General features: G+C 45.1%; 3 protein-coding genes across 6 annotated transcripts in view; 1 reads left to right on the top strand and 2 right to left on the bottom strand.

Moving 5' to 3' along the window:
• The window catches only part of LOC111852230 (receptor-type tyrosine-protein phosphatase-like N), a 35,332-nt gene extending 33,423 nt beyond the window's left edge, over window positions 1-1,909 (top strand). For both annotated transcript variants that reach the window (XM_072700210.1, XM_023827882.2), the window contains one exon: window positions 55-1,909. In XM_072700210.1, the coding sequence (XP_072556311.1) occupies window positions 55-126 (72 nt within the window). In that variant the 3' untranslated portion in view covers window positions 127-1,909. The remainder of the gene's footprint in view (window positions 1-54) is intronic.
• Window positions 1,910-4,305: 2,396 nt separating this feature from the next.
• On the bottom strand, window positions 4,306-10,687 carry LOC111852235 (dnaJ homolog subfamily B member 6-like). 3 transcript variants are annotated; one of them, XM_023827890.2, is made up of 9 exons: window positions 10,303-10,687; window positions 9,459-9,546; window positions 8,713-8,822; window positions 8,513-8,566; window positions 8,255-8,371; window positions 7,378-7,500; window positions 6,639-6,768; window positions 6,278-6,354; window positions 4,306-6,196 (listed from the first exon to the last, which is right to left on the bottom strand). In XM_023827890.2, the coding sequence occupies exons 2-9, from the start codon at window positions 9,521-9,523 to the stop codon at window positions 5,706-5,708; spliced, it is 1,167 nt and encodes a 388-aa protein (XP_023683658.2). In that variant the 5' UTR covers window positions 9,524-9,546; window positions 10,303-10,687; the 3' UTR covers window positions 4,306-5,705. The 3 variants fall into 3 exon arrangements, with proteins under 3 accessions (XP_023683658.2, XP_023683660.2, XP_023683659.2); XM_023827892.2 differs by having other exon boundaries at window positions 6,284-6,354; window positions 10,303-10,679; XM_023827891.2 differs by lacking the exon at window positions 10,303-10,687 and adding an exon at window positions 9,722-10,262.
• A 2,697-nt stretch (window positions 10,688-13,384) lies between these two features.
• LOC111852233 (tubulin alpha chain) lies at window positions 13,385-17,432 on the bottom strand. The gene is made up of 4 exons (XM_023827888.2): window positions 17,283-17,432; window positions 15,050-15,272; window positions 14,792-14,940; window positions 13,385-14,543 (listed from the first exon to the last, which is right to left on the bottom strand). Exons 1-4 carry the CDS (start codon window positions 17,283-17,285, stop codon window positions 13,566-13,568), a joined length of 1,353 nt encoding a protein of 450 aa, XP_023683656.2. The 5' UTR covers window positions 17,286-17,432; the 3' UTR covers window positions 13,385-13,565.
• Window positions 17,433-18,816: the final 1,384 nt, after the last annotated feature.

Below are 18,816 nucleotides of genomic sequence, written 5' to 3'. Positions count from 1 at the left end.
CATGCCCCCGTCTCCTTAACCCCACCCCCCTCACCCCCACCTCTCTTTCCGCAGGACCAGTTTGAGTTTGCCCTGACGGCTGTGGCAGAGGAGGTCAACGCCATCCTGAAAGCGCTGCCCCAGTGATCCATAACCCCCCCAGTCACTCTCCTGTGGCCCCCTTCCTTTACATTCAATCACACACTGCCTCCCCCCCCCAAGGAATCCATATGAGGGAAACATTTACACCCAGTATTGACCCCCATTAAACAAAAGACAAAGTGGCTCCTCTCAGCCTTCGCCCCCCTCCCCTTCTGAGTGACGTACTGAATGCCTTACCGAACACCCTGACCCCCACCTCCATGACAGCAGACAGGTGCAAACAGACAGGCAGGGCCCAGCTCTCTCAGCGTCACATTTTCTGGGTCACGTGACGCACAGCAGATCCGGTCCAAACAGACCCACCTAGTATAGCACTCTACACTAACGCTGCAAATCTCTCAACACCAAACTGAAAATTCGGTTCCTGTGAAGTGCTCAACCCAATGTGGTTATAGGTCCGAACACATAACAGAGAAAAAGAAATCAATTAAGAATCACACTGCAAACATATAACAGCAGCTGATGTTACACTGTTAAAAGTCAGAGTGGAGAAGACAGAGCTGGTAGATGTACGGCCAATACAGTCTCTCCCCGGTTGCCATGGGGTTACCTTCCGATAAACCTTCCGATAAACCTTCCGATAAACCTATCGTAAGGCGAAAATATTGTAAGGTGAAAATGCATTTTAATAGAGTACACCTAACCTAAGAAACATCACGGCCCGGTCAGACACACTCAGACTCCAGGGCGGCCCGGTCGGATAGACTCAGACTCCAGGGCGGCCCGGTCGGGCACACTCAGACTCCAGGGCGGCCCGGTCGGGCACACTCAGACTCCAGGGCGGCCCGGTCGGACACACTCAGACTCCAGGGCGGCCCGGTCGGACAGACTCGGAGTCCAGGGCGGCCCGGTCGGATAGACTCAGACTCTAGGGCGGCCCGGTCGGATAGACTCAGACTCCAGGGCGGCCCGGTCGGACACACTCAGACTCCAGGGCGGCCCGGTCCGACACACTCGGACTCCAGGGCGGCCCGGTCAGACACACTCAGACTCCAGGGCGGCCCGGTCGGATAGACTCAGACTCCAGGGCGGCCCGGTCGGGCACACTCAGACTCCAGGGCGGCCCGGTCGGGCACACTCAGAGTCCAGGGCGGCCCAGTCGGACAGACTCGGAGTCCAGGGCGGCCCGGTCGGGTAGACTCAGACTCTAGGGCGGCCTGGTCGGATAGACTCAGACTCCAGGGCGGCCCGGTCGGACACACTCAGACTCCAGGATACACTCAGCACGTTTTGTTGGTTTGTTGGTGCCCTCAGACAATGAATTTATAAAATATGCACTAATTTCTATATTACTGAACAATAATAGGGTTAAAGTGTTGAGTAGTAAGGACTGGGTCTGTGATTTCCGCTACAGGGATAATAAAGATGGCCTTAATATTGAAGGATTAAATGCAGGACACATGGAGGATTTTTTTGTGCCCCAGCTAAACACGCTGAACTGTTGATATTCGGTCCGTTTGCTGTTCTCGGGGCCTGGCTGTCACCTGGAGGCTCCTGATTGGAGGTTTGGGTTTCGGAGGTTACCATGGAGATGTTCCTGTGCTCCTCTGTTCCACAGTTAGACCAGTTTCAAGAAACCCCTCTCCACTTACCCTCTGCCTTCATCTGGTTTCAGCTGCTTCAGCTAAATCTACCCTGACCTTGCTAAAACTTCTCCTTGTATCACTGTATTTTATGTAGCAAATAAACAGAAAATAAGAAAAAAAGAAAATATACTATTTTGTAACTTCCTGTGATTAATAAAGTTTGTGATGTCGTGCAACGCAGAGAGCGTGTGACTGGCCTTCTTTTTCTCGGCCTTGGCTCTGTGGGTGGGGGTGGAGCCAGATGACACGGCTATTCATTGGCTGGAAGCATCTCTCACTATCCAGTTATTGGCTGGATGCTTCTCTTGCATTTGTCTCTGTCAAAAATCTGTTAGCGGTTTAGCGGCTAGAGCAGCCGTGGAGCAAAAGGACACAGATTGTCCCTGGGAGCCCCTCCCACAGTCCTGTGTGCCCCCACAAGACAGATGACTGCAGGAGCACAGGACAGCCAGGTTAGCCATGGACTTAGGGCTGTGGATAGGTCTCTATTCACAGCCAACATAAAACACATACTCCCCCCACACACAGAACTACAGTACATGAGAAATTATTAAGTAATTTAAAACATGCCCATTTTTGGCTGTACAGTGAAACATTATCCAGTGAAGAGCTGATCCCCTCAATGAGTTCCCAATACATTTCAAGGGCAGTTGTATAAATTGGGCAACAGGAATGTAGACAGTATATGTTAGAAGGATTGGGGGGTGGGTGATTTTGAGACCATTCAAACCAGCTGCTTCCCAGCATTCCACACATTCAGGAGCGACTCCGTCAGACTGCAAGCCTGTTTCTAAGAGCCACATGCCCAGAGTGGACACTGCAAGTCTAAAAAAGGAGCGTGAAGTGAATCCCAGTGAACCTTGGGCCACGGTGCCAGGCCATTTCCACAGGGCACTTAGTGCTGCAGCTCCAGGTTAGTGTTCAGACTGATGTGAGAGTGAGCAGGAAGTACCCGGCCTCCATCGTTGTGCCCTTCTACGACAAACTTCCCCACAAAGCCCCGCCTTGTATTTCTCCAATCCGTCCAATGGAGTTGAAGAACAGGAGAGAGGTCACCTGGGAGGTCGTGCTCGGTTTATCCTGGACTTGACAAATCAGAGACTGCTCATCAAAAACACACATTTTCTTTTTATATAAGAACATAAGAACATAAGAACATAAGAACTATACAAACGAGAGGAGGCCATTCGGCCCATCGAGCTCGCTTGGGGAGAACTTAACTAATAGCTCAGAGTTGTTAAAATCTTATCTAGCTCTGATTTAAAGGAACCCAAGGATTCAGCTTGCACTACGTTATCAGGAAGACTATTCCATACTCTGACTACACGCTGTGTAAAGAAGTGCTTCCTTAAATCCAGTTTGAAATGTTCTCCCGCTAATTTCCACCTATGGCCACGAGTTCTTGTATTTGAACTAATGCTGAAGTAACTATTCGGTTGAACAGCATCCAAACCTGTTAGAATCTTATAGACCTGGATCATGTCCCCCCTCAGTCTCCTTTGCTTGAGGCTGAACAGATTTAGCTCAAATAACCTTTCCTCGTATGACATTCCTCTAAGACCAGGAATCATTCTTGTGGCCCTACGCTGCACCTTTTCTAAGGCCGCTATGTCCTTTTTAAGATATGGTGACCAAACCTGTACACAATATTCTAGGTGAGGTCTCACCAAGGAATTGTATAATCTTAGCATTACCTCCCTTGACTTAAACTCCACACACCTGGAGATGTACCCCAACATCCTATTGGCCTTTTTTATTGCTTCCCCACACTGGCGAGAATGAGACATGGAAGCATCAACATACACACCAAGGTCTTTCTCATAATCAGCTACCTTTATTTCAGTAGGTCCCATAAAATACCTGTACTTTATATTTCTGCTCCCTACATGGAGTACCTTACATTTGTCTATGTTAAATTTCATCTGCCAGGTGTCAGCCCAGTCACTAATTAAATTAAGATCCCGCTGTAGCTGCTGAGCCGCTAGTTCAGTATCTGCTACACCACCCACCTTGGTGTCATCTGCAAATTTCACCAGTTTACTGTATATATTGGTGTCTATATCATTTATGTAAATTAGGAACAAAAGTGGTCCTAAAATTGAACCCTGCGGTACCCCACTATGAACGCAGGCCCACTGTGACATCGAGCCTCTTATAACTACTCGCTGCTTCCTATCCGTTAACCAGTTATCAATCCAAGTCGCTACAGTTCCTAAAATACCTGTCGCTTTGAGTTTAAGTGAGAGCCTCTTGTGGGGAACAACATCAAAAGCCTTTTGGAAATCTAAATAGATGACATCATAGGCCTTCTTATCATCAACTTCCTGAGTAGCTTCCTCAAAAAACTCCAACAGATTTGTTAAACAGGATCTACCTCTCCTAAATCCATGCTGGCTATCCCTCAAAATGTTATTTGAGTCCAGGTAATCTACCATTTTCTCTTTGATTATAGCCTCCATAACTTTACCAGTTATACAAGTTAGACTGATTGGCCTATAGTTTGACAAATTACTTCTATCCCCTTTTTTGAAAATGGGCGTTATGTTGGCATGCTTCCAATCAGAAGGTACCACAGAAGGTAACTTTATAACTTTTATTTTCTCCAGGTGCAACAGAATCACCCTTAATCACAAGACATAGATATATGACTGTCACTGAATCAAAAACTGTGTTTTGTTTCCGTTACCCATCTAGCCCTGCTTTGTTCCTGCTCAGTAAAGCTCCACGCCGGTATCACTACGAGAAACTGGCTTTGGGTGTTTAGCAGAAATGACAATGATACTGTTAATGAAGTGTGGATGACAGCTATTCGAAGCATTCCCTGTCAATCATGGGGCATTATAACTTTGTGTTTATACAACAGTCTCCTCTGTTTCAAGGGAATTCCATCGCAAAGCATCATCAGTCCATCCGCTGAACCTGGGTCCATCCGCTGAGCCTTAGAGTCTCAGTGAGAAAAGTCATGCAAAAGGAAGGCCTCTCTTTTTACAGACTGAAGACCAATGTGCTTTCGATCAATACAGATGCTGTAAATACAAAAATTACTGACAAAAACGTTCTGCCAAAACCACAATACGAAAGCCTAGCGCACTTCATATAAGTTCCCATCCAAACTGAGGCAATAATTGCCATCTTCCTCACCATGTTCTTTATCACACATAAAGGCACTGAATGACAGAAAAAATGTGAAAAAGTAAGCTTAATTTTAGCATTATTAACGGATGTGAGTAACACTGTTGCAGAATTCGGTGGCAATGCACATGCAGAATTCACGTGAACACTTCAGTATGGCCCGGGCATTTCCGCAGCACCCGATTTAGCATATATGTAAAGAAAGGTGTCAATATTCTGGAAAAAAAGTCCTATAGACATTTATGGATGAATTAGTTTCCCAGCTGATGTAAGAATCCTCTGACATTTAGTAGATTAAAGTAATTTAATATTACTGTCAGATTCGAGCTTCCTTTAAACCAACGAAACTAATGTAAAAAAAAACAAAATCTGTGTTACACTTCCTTTCCCATTTTTATAAGTATTATTTCATATTTCTACAGGAGCCTAGAAAAATAATACATTTCCACAGGCTCAACACAGGGCCATTTCACAGGCATCTGTGAAGACGACTAAAACAAGGAGCAGCTTAGTCCGCACAGGCAGGGGGCCTCTGAGAGGGGCGGGAAGGCAATACAGAGAACATGAAGCAAATTCACTGCGGCTGAAGGAGAGCAAGGTGTCAGCGTGGGGCTGGGGGTGACATCAGCATCAAATGTCTATTTACTGTAACTTCATGCGGTCCACCTCAAAACACATTAGGAAGGCGTGTCCCATGAGATGGTGAAGGCGGGTGGGTCACAGACAAGATACTTTCAGTCAAGGCACTGGACTATTGAGAACATGGGCTTAACATGGAAGTGAGGTACACGCTTGGAAGATGGCCGCCACTACTCCACTCTTGCTGCTTGGTTCTCCATGCACATGTCAACAAACCACGCAGTTGCACTTTCGTTTCTTCTTGACATTATTCTGGGGCCGGTTGCTCTCTTCATCCTCTCGGGGTCTGCTGGGACCCTGGCTGGCCCCATAAACACCACGGCTGATCACAGGATCTGTGGGATCTCTTCGCGAGGGGGGGGTGTTGTCCTTCTCTGACCGCATCCTCTCATTCGCGGCTCTGGGCTGGTCCCTGACCACCTTGCCCTTCTTGTTCCCAGTCCCACGCCCACCAGGACTGCCATCTCGCAACTCTGACAGGCTGCAGGCCATTGCCACCTGCAGCTGCTCATCCTCTTCTATAACTCTGCTTTTTCGGGAGCGGGGGCTGGATCTGTGGGCGGGGCTGTGCTTCTGCCGGGGGGAGGCCTTTGGCTTGCTGTTAGATGAATCCTGGATGGACTTCTTTTGCTGGGCCAACTTTCTAGGTGAGTCCCTAAGGCTCAGCTCGATACCCAGGGCCATTTCGTCCTCCACACCTGCACGAGACAATGCAAAAGTGATTATGGGGAAAGAAAAGGGAGGGCACAGAGAGAGTATCACAAAGCTGAAATGAGCACCTTTACCGTTGATGAGAACCTTCTTCAGGACCCCGTCCTCCTCGATCTCCGTTCTCTCCTGCCCGTTCTCTACGATTCTATCAGGCAAGAATGCATCACAAAGTTAAGCACAAGCGGAAACGTCACTGGCAGAGACTGGAAAGGCGGGAAGAGGGCATGACCAGGGGCAGATTAACGCACAGGCTAGATATGGCTTAAGCCTAGGGGCCCCACGTGTGCCAGCCTGCAAGGGGGCCCCCATTGGCGCGGAGGGGGGCGGGGTTGGGGGGCCCACAGACTACTGTAGCCTAGGGGCCTCTGTGCACCTTAATCCACCCCTGGGCATGACCACTGCAGCACTGCGCCGCTGATGGAAACTGACTTTCTGGTGGTGGTGCACTTTCCGTTAACGATGCGCGTGGAGGTGGAGACGGATTTGAAGTGGCCCATCCCACCGCCTACGAACTCCCTTCTGGCCATCCCTCCCATGGGGGGGAAAGAGGTGAATTCCACTGGAGGAGAGAGAGGGTGGAGCCAGTGAGCTTACACTGCAGGCACTGGCGTAGCCAGGAATTTTTGACAGTAGCTGCATACCGTGTCTATCCAACCTTTCAACACCTAGTTCCCAGTGCCCCCAACTGTGGCACCACCCAACCTATATTCACGTTTCTTAAGAACAGGTTTTTAACAGTAAACTGTATATACTATATTTTAAATCATTGTGCATAGCCGCAGACATTTTAGCTAATTCATTGTGATTACAGTGATTTTATTTTTAACTGCTGTAAACCGAACTTCAAAATCATGTTGAAACTGCGATTTATATTGCTTACAGTACATGTGAACAATGTGCGCAAAACAGCAAGGAACCATTATTCGCTGTCTCAGGATGTGGTTTAAGGACTCTCGGGATTTCACAATGATAGGGAACACAGGTCCTAAACATAATTTTTCTGAATTTCACATGCAAAAAATGTAAAATTTTCATGACAGGGGGTGTGTACACACCTCACACACCGTGTATGGTACACCACTGACTGCGGGTGAAAAATGCACACCTGCTAGCATCTGCCTGTTCGTACAGGACCTGTCTGTCCTTCAGGGTGACAGCACAGACTCACTTTGGGGTGCGGGAAAGAAGAGCCGACTGGGGGAGTGGAACGGGGGCTCGGGATACCCAAAGAACCCACTGTGCCGGCCGCCATTCGTCATCCCTCCGTGCATGCCCCCGAAGGGAAAGTCATCTGCAGGGGGACACGAGGGACAGCTGAGATGTGATGACGCTCTGGGCTGGTGGCTAGATCAGAAAGGCAGAGCTGGAGATGCCCAGGTCCACAGTATGTCCTGAATTTCACTTTCAGCTGCCTGACTGTAATGCTTGAGTTTTAAATATTGCAGGTGCTTCATGAGGAGAATGTCTGAAAACAGACTTAAGGGCGTCCACAAGCTAAAGTAAGGCCCACACGCAACAATAACAAAAGCATCACAGAACAGAACAACTTCATGTGATGCTGCCAACCTGTATGAACTAAATACTGCATATTAGTTCTAGAAAAGAAAATAATGCCTGACTGCTATTAGAGATGCAAAATTCTGGGAATTTTCTGTTAATTCCCATATATTCCTGGTAATTCTCATGGAAAGTTTCTAACTGAATATTTACAAAATTTCCCAGCTTAACTTCCCATGGAATGGAATGTTTCAGGAAATTTACTGCCCCTTTGAGACCCTAACTGCTATTACAACTAAAGTAAATAATGAACAAATGAACAATGACTTTCTTGAATTAATTGCTTCACCAAATGAATGTTGATATGCTTTCCAATGTGCTGGAGTAACATCCTGTGGTTTTTCCATTCAATTCGATTAAAATAACCTTATTTATTGAAGGGCAATTTTTAAGACCCATAACTCATTTCCATTCTGATGCCGTCATCTGCACAAATACACAAAGCACCCATTGTGGAGATGTTTCTCCCCACGTTCTCAGGCGCTCACCAAAAAAGCTGGCGAAAGGATCCTGGCCACCAAAGAACTCCCGAAATACTTCCTCTGGGCTGCGGAATGTGAATGTAAATCCGGGGAATTCTCCTGGGCTGGAGGGTCCACTCGAGCCTGTGGGAGATCACGGACACATGACATGAAACAATGAGGCACTGTGGGTTGTTGGGGAAGTCCAAGCTTAGTAATCACTGCCATCAAAACACAGATTATGCTACGAGATATCGCTCAACCTTGGACATAAGTGCAGCTCACCTGAACTGCATGTGCTCTCTTTGCCATAATTATCATATGCTTCCCGCTTCCTGCCTGAGAGAGAGAAAACGCTTATCCTTACATCAGAGCTTCACACAGGGCGCCAGGACCAATGGGATGTTAGCCCACTGAGTAAAACATAAGTAGATTGTGAACTGATATTAAGATCCACTAAACCACGAGTTGGGCCCAGTTCTTACCATCAGACAGAACCTCATACGCTTCTGCGATCTCCTTGAATTTCTTTTCTGCTTCCTCTTTATTGTTGGGATTCTTGTCTGGGTGCCATCGCAGAGCCTGTTTTCTGTACCTTGAGACACACAAGCACACATTTGGCCGCCTGGTGAAGCACAAACAGCACTGTATTTTTACAAACTATCACATTCTCAAAGCTGTTTTGCACTGCATCACCTCGGGTTAGTAATAAGGAGAATATTTAACTAAATATGAACAGCTAAATTTGCTGCCAAGGATTAAATACTCACTCAGTGTTCTGTGTCAGCACAAAAGGTGTCTGTGAGCTATGTAGTTCTCTTTTTGTTGACACAAGCGCAATTTAATAACGAATGTGCAGGCTAACAAAAATTAAGCAGATATACACTAGCTTCTGCCAAAATTAATATTTTATATTCTCATTCCAGACAAGGCATGCGAAACGCGGTCCTGAAGCTGTGGCAACGAACACGTTTTGACATTATTTAAAGTTGACGAAACCGTCATATGATCAATAGCTTCTTTTGGCAACTGATTCAACATCATCATGTTTAGGAACATGAGCCAAAATTAGGCACAGGCGTCCGACAGCTGTCCCCAAACCACAGCGCATTTTATTCCATGTTGAGCGGACTTGTGGGCAGACAGACGTGGGGCCCTTTCACTGGGTATGATGGCAAAACGTGCTGTTCAATCCAGTTACAAGAAACGGCAATATCTGCGCCTTACTTACGCCCGTCTGATATCTTCTGGAGAGGCATTCCGTGACACCCCCAAAATGTCATAGTAATCCACCATGTCTCACCCCGCCTTTTATTAACCTGCAAAATTAGACGGATTAGATGAAACCGCTACCTGGCCTGCTTTCTTACTGTAGGATACATACCGCCGAAATTACCTTATTTATACCTTATTATTAATGCCCGTATAAACGATTCATAAATGCTAAAGTACAAAACCGGTCACTTGTTAATGCCTGCAGATTTGTTACCCTACCTCACCACACGAGCGTCCTAAAATAGTAAATTATAAAGACAGACCCACCACAGGCTATAACCGATCTACAATATCGGGAATGGGCGTGCCGGGGGGATTACTGGTAACACCACGTGCAATCGTTTTTATTTTTATTAGACTGGGAAGAAACGGTCATAGTCCAGGCCCAATAGATAACAGCCGACCATCGACAGTGCGTTTCACGCCAAGCCCAGCATTGTGTATACGGTACACACAAACCCCGACCCCTCTGGAAAGCGAAAACAATGCACGGTTATTTCCAACTCCGCATTACTTTGGTCATTATGGCTCCTGACAGCTGCAGCTTCTCGGCGAAAAGAGACGCGACTTGCTTACGATCTCCACAGAAATGCGGAATGTAAACTCATGACAAAGATCATATTCCCAGATCAAGTACGAAAGCTGTTTTGAACCATCAGGACACTGGGAAGGCTGTACAAGAGATACGGAATTACAGACAGATTAGGAACGTTTCAGTGTCTGAAATGTATTTTGACTGAGAAAAAAACGTTCGTTACATCGTGTATTATTATTGGATCCATAAAATACTGACACATTACCTTGATATAATCCGATTAATAGACCATATGGCGTGTCTCCGTCTTCTCCAATGGCCGAGAAATAAGACCGATTCCGTGACTGGCACTCCTAACTAGATCAGTCACTACGGAGGATGCAGTAGCCCATCAAAGCTCGGCCCGATCGTGCGTTTTCCCTGTTCCTGAAGCCCTGTATTCCTAGCGCTCTTATATACGCCAAAAACCGAAAGTGGTGTCAAAAAAAAAAAAAAACGGCCCGACGATCATGTAACCCGCAGCACTGCGCCGTCTGCAGGGGATCGAACTCGCACCCTTACGTCACATTAGCTAAGCAAAGCGTCCAGGAGAAATTAATATAACATTCAGGTCAGAGATGCCGTGTGTCCGCGTTTTAATTATGCACCAATATTACATCGGTGACAGCTAGGAAAACCCCAACCAAATACCCCTACCTCTAATCAGAGTGTCTATGGATGCCGAAAACATCTAGTCATGCTCTTTATTTTACCTGTAGGCTATATTTGATCTAAACTCATCACAACTTTTACTTTTGTTTTAGTTTGAGTATTGGTGTAGAGTCCAGATTATGGAGGATAAAGTATTTGTTCGTCTATACTTTATTAGTCGCATTTTTATATGTTTATATAGCAATCTTATTCGGGTAACTAATACTTCCCACCGAATGGTAAAGGGAAAAAAGAGTTAAAATATATGCTATATGGTAGATTTGTTTAATTAACGTTTGACCTATCATCCAACAAAATATTAACAAATATAGCTGATGGTGTCGTAAAACATGCACACTAGATGATCATTGGGCCTAATGTGTTTCATTTAGAAAATTAACCCAAATTTCGGCATCACACATGTTTTTATCGTTTAGGTCTCCTTGACAAAAGAAATTGAGCGAACATGATTACGATTGGGGTTTTGAATCAGGCTGCGACGCCATCTATCGACGATTACTAATTATAACTGACTGAAAGATGGACTAAATCTAAGAACGAATGCTGTCCTCGAGGAAACTAAGAAAAAATAGCGTGCAATGTGTGGACTTGGCCCCATTTGGAACAATTTCAGAACCTGGAAGAATACAAAAAAATAACACTGCATTAAATAGGCGTCGTTAGGCCCTACTTCATAATGCAAATTATTATAAGTCATTTTCGCTGTGTAAACAAAGAACGACGGCAAAAGTCTCCTAAGAGCTGCACGTATTAGCATTTACTGTAGTAATTGATTTACAGTTAAGTAAAGTTTTTGTTATTAAACCAGACAGCGTTGGACAGACGGAATTTGGTAGGAAGTAAAACATTTTATATTCATTCTCAAACTTCCTATACAACATTTATGGGATTTCTTCTTCTTATATTGTTATTTGATTATTGTGAGGGGAAATCAAAAAGTTTTTTTCTATTCTTCACAGCACTGCGAGACTTTTCATGCGTTTCCGCATCCTGTCAGCAGGAGGCAGACCCACCTTAAATTATGTGAATCGTGTTTGGTAGTCAGGATTATTATATTTATTGGCTTATTTACCCTATTCCGCCTGGAACCATTAGCAGATTTGACAAAATACTAATATATGGCAGGTCAATAAAAAATAAATGCCTGGCTACTACAAAATATAGGAACTGTGTAAATAAAATATAATTCCTTACTATAATATAATAGAATATTATATTAACCCTAAATAGCCTTGTGAATAGTTAAGCATATTTGCTTTGCTGTGAATGTTTTATGAGGCAAATGGTGTGATTAATAGATGGCAAGACTCCTCAAGGCAAACAGTCTTTGCTGTGAGCTGGGCTATGTGTTCCCTTTTCGTCTTTTCAAAAATTGCAGAAATGATTCCAATCACTTCCCGTATAAATGCTGATTTTTGGGTTTCTGCTCATCCCAGTCTGTTCCTCGGTCGTTTAAAAATACAGACGCATTATTTCGTTTGATGGTCTCCTCCTAAGAATGAATAATGGCCAGGTCACACTTCCAAACTTATATTGAAAAATAGGTGGTTCTAGATCCGATTTGGGGGAGGGGCTTCAGACACCCAATTTTTTCTTAGTGACCTAAGAAACCTTTTTTCTTAGGGACCTCATGGAGATAAATTTGATCAAGATCAGCTCAGGAAAGGAAGGCCTTACAAAGGGCTGCAATGTCAGCCGAGACCATTGTAAATGAGCTTCCATCCATCAACCGGATACACATTTATCTACCGCTGACTTAAAGCAAAATATATTTCAGCAGCCATCTAACCCTAGCCTCAATCTCTCCTCAACCCAGAGTCTAGTAGGAAACTTTGCAGGATAGGAATCTTATCCTGCAAGCTGTACACATAATAGCCAAATACGGACCACTGTAATATTAATCACACCTACACTTTATGTGGATAATATCTAAATGTAACCTGTTTTCACTGCACTGTTGCAGATCCATTTATTATTCACTTGTACACTGTCGGTTGTTCTGTGTGCTGTGCATGACTGAAGAAACAAATGTTCCTCTACATTTGTAGCACAAAGCCAATGGAACAAATGGAATCTACAACTCCCAAACTTTGCATATTTTGGGTGTTTTTGCAAACCCTTGGGTGTGTAAGAGTCACACCAGCTTCTAGTCAACACTCCTTGCAGCCACATCCCAACAGACCACACCCTACTTAAGCAGACTGAGACACACCTGGAACATATGAAGTGGTTAGACTACGGGTAGTATAAGGAACTCTTAAGTAAAACATTTTTGACAGCGTTTCCTCAACCTGGTCTTCAAGGGCACCCAGATAATCCATATTTTTGCTCCCTCCCAGGTCCCATGGAGTGTCTGGGGTCCCCAAGGACTGGGATGTGAAACATTGTGTCATATGGTCTCATTGCTGACTAGGCAGATTACAGTGTGTCTGACTGACTTCTATTGATGTATAAGCAATTTTGTTTGCTAAATGTGATTGTGACTGGATTCATATTGTTCTGGATTCATTCTTTTTACATTTGGGTGCAGGTCATTCCGTGTTGGGAATCAATAAACCTGCTTGAACTTTCATTAAGGTAATCGCTGTAAGTTACGCTTCTCTCATAACCACCAAATAAATACAGGTTTTTGGAAGTCTTTTTTAAAATTGCATTTATTTCAAACATAGACCCATAACAGCATTGTTGGAGTGCTCTGTTGATGTAGGTTCATGGAATGCTCATTGACATTATGGAATGATTTATTGTCCATAAGTAACTAATTAAAGTCGGGAGTTTTGGAATGCAGGGTCAGCACAGATGGGTGGTTCTTCCTCCTTAGTATTCCTCTCCTTCCTCATCTTCCTCACCAACACTGTCTGTGCCCACCTCTTCGTAGTCTTTCTCCAGGGCAGCCATGTCTTCACGAGCCTCAGAGAACTCTCCTTCTTCCATCCCCTCTCCCACATACCAGTGGACGAAGGCACGTTTGGCATACATCAGGTCAAACTTGTGGTCCAGGCGGGCCCAGGCCTCAGCAATGGCAGTGGTGTTGCTCAGCATGCACACAGCCCTCTGAACCTTGGCTAGGTCTCCCCCGGGCACCACAGTAGGTGGCTGGTAGTTGATACCAACTTTGAAGCCAGTAGGACACCAGTCCACAAACTGGATGGTGCGCTTGGTCTTGATGGTGGCAATAGCAGAGTTCACATCTTTGGGCACCACATCTCCTCGGTACAGCAGGCAGCAGGCCATGTACTTGCCGTGGCGGGGGTCACACTTCACCATCTGATTGGCTGGCTCAAAGCAGGCATTTGTTATGTCAGCCACTGACAGCTGCTCATGGTAAGCCTTCTCAGCAGAGATCACTGGGGCGTAGGTGGCCAAGGGGAAGTGGATACGAGGGTAGGGCACCAAGTTGGTCTGGAACTCAGTCAGGTCCACATTCAGGGCTCCGTCAAAGCGCAGGGAGGCGGTGATGGAGGAAACAATCTGACCGATAAGCCTGTTGAGGTTGGTGTACGTGGGGCGTTCGATGTCCAAGTTCCTGCGGCAGATGTCGTAGATGGCCTCGTTGTCCACCATGAAGGCGCAATCGGAGTGCTCCAGGGTGGTGTGTGTGGTCAGGATGGAATTGTAAGGCTCCACCACAGCAGTGGACACCTGGGGTGCTGGGTAGACGGCGAACTCCAACTTGGACTTTTTTCCATAGTCGACAGAGAGGCGTTCCATCAGCAAGGATGTGAACCCGGAGCCAGTACCACCGCCGAAGCTGTGGAAGATGAGGAACCCTTGGAGCCCAGTGCACTGGTCAGCCTAAAAGTAATAAATATGAGAAGGAAAAAATAAAAAAACGTCAACCGTAAGTAACCAAGCAAAATACAACATTTTTAGTTAAGTCATTTTATAAAACAGACTTTCCCCCCCCTTTTGTGGACCAAAAAAAAAGTGAACCAACATAAAAACAGGTTTTCAATCACACTGTCCCCACAATGTAATATATACCTGAACCCCCTCCCTTCACATAATGCTTTCTCTATTGTAAAGTTCTAAATATTGCTAACCAGTTTGCGTGTCCTGTCCAGAACCAGGTCAATGATCTCCTTGCCGATGGTGTAGTGCCCACGGGCATAGTTGTTGGCAGCGTCCTCCTTGCCAGTTATGAGCTGCTCTGGGTGGAACAGGTGACGGTAGGTCCCTGTGCGCACCTCATCTGAGGAAAGATCGAGACCCCAGTCCTTAGCCTTCCAAGTATAGCAGTGAAAATCAGACATCAAGAAGCACTGTTGTACTATAGCAGAGATGAGGAGCGAGTTCAGTACCAATGACAGTGGGTTCCAGGTCCACAAACACAGCCCTGGGGACGTGTTTTCCAGCACCAGTCTCGCTGAAAAAGGTGTTAAAGGAGTCGTCTCCTCCACCAATGGTCTTGTCACTGGGCATCTGGCCATCCGGCTGGATGCCATGCTCCAGGCAGTACAGCTCCCAGCATGCATTGCCCATCTGGGCTCCGGCCTGGCCGACGTGCATTGAGATACATTCACGCTGGAAGGGGAAAAAAAGAACAGTCAAGCTTTTGTTTATCTGGTAGTTACAGTACTGGGCTCTCTTATCCAATAGTGAATGGATAAACGTTCAGGCCGAAGGCAATGTCACTGCCTATATAAAAGCCAACCAATATTTAACCGTTGCTGCATCCTGAAGAAACCTGTTCTGTAAACTGACAGCAAGCCACAGTAACAGTGCTGAGCAAATCCTGACTGTAGGATATTTGGGAATTAGCCAGCAGCAAACAAAAGCACTATAGTATTTCCCCTGGGATCCCTTCATTTTGTCGACAATCTTCCTCTTATACCACTTCTGTTTCCCCATCGTTTTTAGCAGACCTGCCAAAACATATTTGAAAGGGGAGCTGTAATTAAATGCCCCTACGAAGATACATTTGTTCAAATTCTTTTTTTAAATGTGCAAAGTTCATCTGCATGTACGAAAGTTTTAAACAAGGAACAGAACTGACTTGTGCGAAACTGCCACATCCGTATGGTGAACATCAGCTAATGGCAAAAGGAGGGGCAGCCACCCACTTCTTGTCCCGTGAACCAATCAAATAGCAAGACTCACTCTTTGTTCTCCTGAACCAATCAAAGAGGGAAAAAACCCATCCCCTCACCCACGTGTGAGCAGCACACTGCACACACATCTTCACCTTGCTGCCTTCACTTCAGCATAACTGAATGCAAGATAACCAAGCTGAAAAGCTTCACAGGGTTCTGCGTGGTTTTGATAGACCATGACCAAACATACCAGAACATTCCTCAGACAAGCACTGCATTTGGAGAATAAAGCTGATTTTCATCTGACATTAAAAAAAATTTCAATATAAAAATATGGTCACATTTTAGATGTGCACACTAATGTAGGGAGCCTTTCTTTCATTAATGCAGCATAAAAATAGCATTATACATACTATATTAAATATGCAAAGCTAGTTATAAACTAAAAGTATCACAAACCCACAGTTATGAATACATCATAACTGTTTCAAACACTAAAAACAAATATTGGTAACTATTTACTTGAAGGACACAGTGTAGTAAACTCACTTTATTAATTAACTAGAAACTAAGCATTACTTATGCACTCATCCAATGTTTCTTCATTAACTGTATGTACCTCACGCAACGACAATATTTATTCTTGATATGCACTTCAGTATAAATCGAGTTTTGTGCCGTCAAGTAAAGTGTTACCAAAACGTTAATCCGTTATGCATGTAGTCTGGAGAGAAGCACTTTAATGTTACCTTATAACTTAACGTGTGCATTGTACAGATGTCAACAATATAGTTTAGCATAATATAACTATAATCCAGCCTCTTCATGCCGGTCTTTGTAGTAACGGTGAGCACAGAGCTGACCGAATTGCGCGTGAGCCTCGCATCAATGGTCCCAGCGGCGCGCGGAACAGAGGTCGCACCCGATCTCCCCTGGAAACGGGCGGTCACGCGCCAGAGAGGGGGGGGGGACCCCCGGGCCGGACCGCCCCTCCCCCCAGCAGTCAGCACGCCCTGCTTTGTGTAACAGACGCAGAGATCTGACTGCGCCTTTTCAGAGAAGCGGGCCGGATTGCTTTTATCCCGCCGCCAGTCCGCTACGCCGCAGGATGCGGCCTGGTCCCCCCACCCTACAAACGGTTTATTTCATTTCTAAAGCAATATAAAACGTTATAGCAAGATGGCATGCTGTCCCTTTCTAGCACTACAGATAAAACAGACATGAAGGTTGGCTCGATGTGGCTTTCCTGCACGGTATGCCCCCCCGCCTCACCGCAGCTAGCTCGCTGCCCAACCCCCCGGTCAGTCTCCTGCCTGTTCCAGTTCTTCAAGGGACACAGTAAGTCCACGTAGCCCTTACTAGACCCACACCCACATACCGTAAGTCAGCATCCTCTTTTTAATTTTTCCTTATTTTATTTTAAATCTTGCTTCTTAAACTGCAGCAAAAACGTACATAAGCGCCGGTTCAGAACCGTGACTCCATCTGCGCAAGCACTCACCATTTTGTCCTTTTTTTTCTCTACCTTCTGGCCGACGTTGAGGGTTCGGAAGGGCAGCAGTGCGGACTGGAGCCCGGGGTGGGGCTTTTATATCGAAGACGGAGCTGGGGAGAGAGGGGCGGGCGGTAGCAGGAAGCTGCTTTGACTGTTGGCGGGAGCGGCGGTTAGTGGGGGGGAGGGAGAGAAAATGGGGGCCGTCCTTTACAGCCTACCCAGAATGCACTGGGGTGGTGCACGGTGGAGCCAGGGGGCATTTATTTACAAATAAAAGGCTCGCATCTTAATCAATAGCAAATAAAGGGAAGTTTTTTTCACCTTGGTCCCTATGAATAAGAAGGAAGTCTGAAGTCTGCAAAAGGAACAATAGCTAAGGGTTTGCCCCACCTTAGAAGGAAAAGAATAACCTAATTTGAAATGGTAATTTAACAGATCCAGGTACTAAGCTAAAAGTCCGTACCTGAGAAGTACGCAGTTAACAAGAAACAGCGCTACCTAACGATCGTACGTCTATGTCAAAACAAGAGACTGAGTTTATACCTAGATTCACTTTTTTGAGATCCGCTAAGCTGGCGGCAGCTACAAAAATAACTGCAAACAGTTCTTCAGTTTGTTAGGAAAAGAAATTAACAGAGCGACATGCATTCTTTAGTCCATACTAATACTATTTTGACATTAATTTACACGTTTCCCCTTTAAATTATTGTTCAATTGACGGCAAGTATACTGACATACATATTACGTATTAACTACGACTAACACCAAACTCAAATGTGATGTGTGGTCTTTCTAGGAGAAAAGATCTTTCTTGTGAGAATGTATTTTTTTTTCTCCAGCATCTGAAGAAAGAACATCAAATCTGTAAACGAAATGCTGCACTGCTAACATACTTCTGTTTGCGTTGAGCTGCTGTTAATGAAGTTGGGCTTTCTGTGAGGAAGTGGTTAGTCTTGTGTCCATGACAACAAGTTTATTTTGGCCTCTATCAGTCAGGAAATACTGTCATGAAGCATTAAATTTGTAACTAATAAATATAGCCTGAAGGTGCCTTCCCGATGATGGTCATTAAAGCTAAACACGAAATCACTTTGCATTTCCTGAATATATTTGTCTCTAAATAAGGCTTTGTTAATGCAGGTTGATGAAGTACACCATTTTCTTCCTGCAAAAACAGAAGGGAATATAATAACAAACGCAATACGTGGTAATAATAGAACAGAACAGTGAGTTTCAACAGCAGGACCTTCTGTCTGGGCTGTTTATGGACACGATTGGGTGGGGCTTCCTGAAATAAACAAATCATTCAAATAGTTATACAAAGAGCGAAGACCAAATGTTGTTTTTTTCACGTACATTGACCATAGCGGAATGATTTGAATTTCCTTTTTAGTTCATTTATTTATTTTATTACGGTAATTCTGAGTCATGAGCAGGCGAGAATGCCGAAGTGAAATAAAACTAAAAACGATCAGTGTTCATTGTATTCAGACTGCAGCACAGAAATTCTCTCTGCCACCTTCTGCTGGGTTAGGAAACT

This window comes from Paramormyrops kingsleyae, chromosome 16 (assembly GCF_048594095.1).
Source record: "Paramormyrops kingsleyae isolate MSU_618 chromosome 16, PKINGS_0.4, whole genome shotgun sequence".
NCBI classification, from domain to species: Eukaryota; Metazoa; Chordata; class Actinopteri; order Osteoglossiformes; family Mormyridae; genus Paramormyrops; species Paramormyrops kingsleyae.
This window is presented reverse-complemented; position numbering and strand designations above follow the sequence as displayed.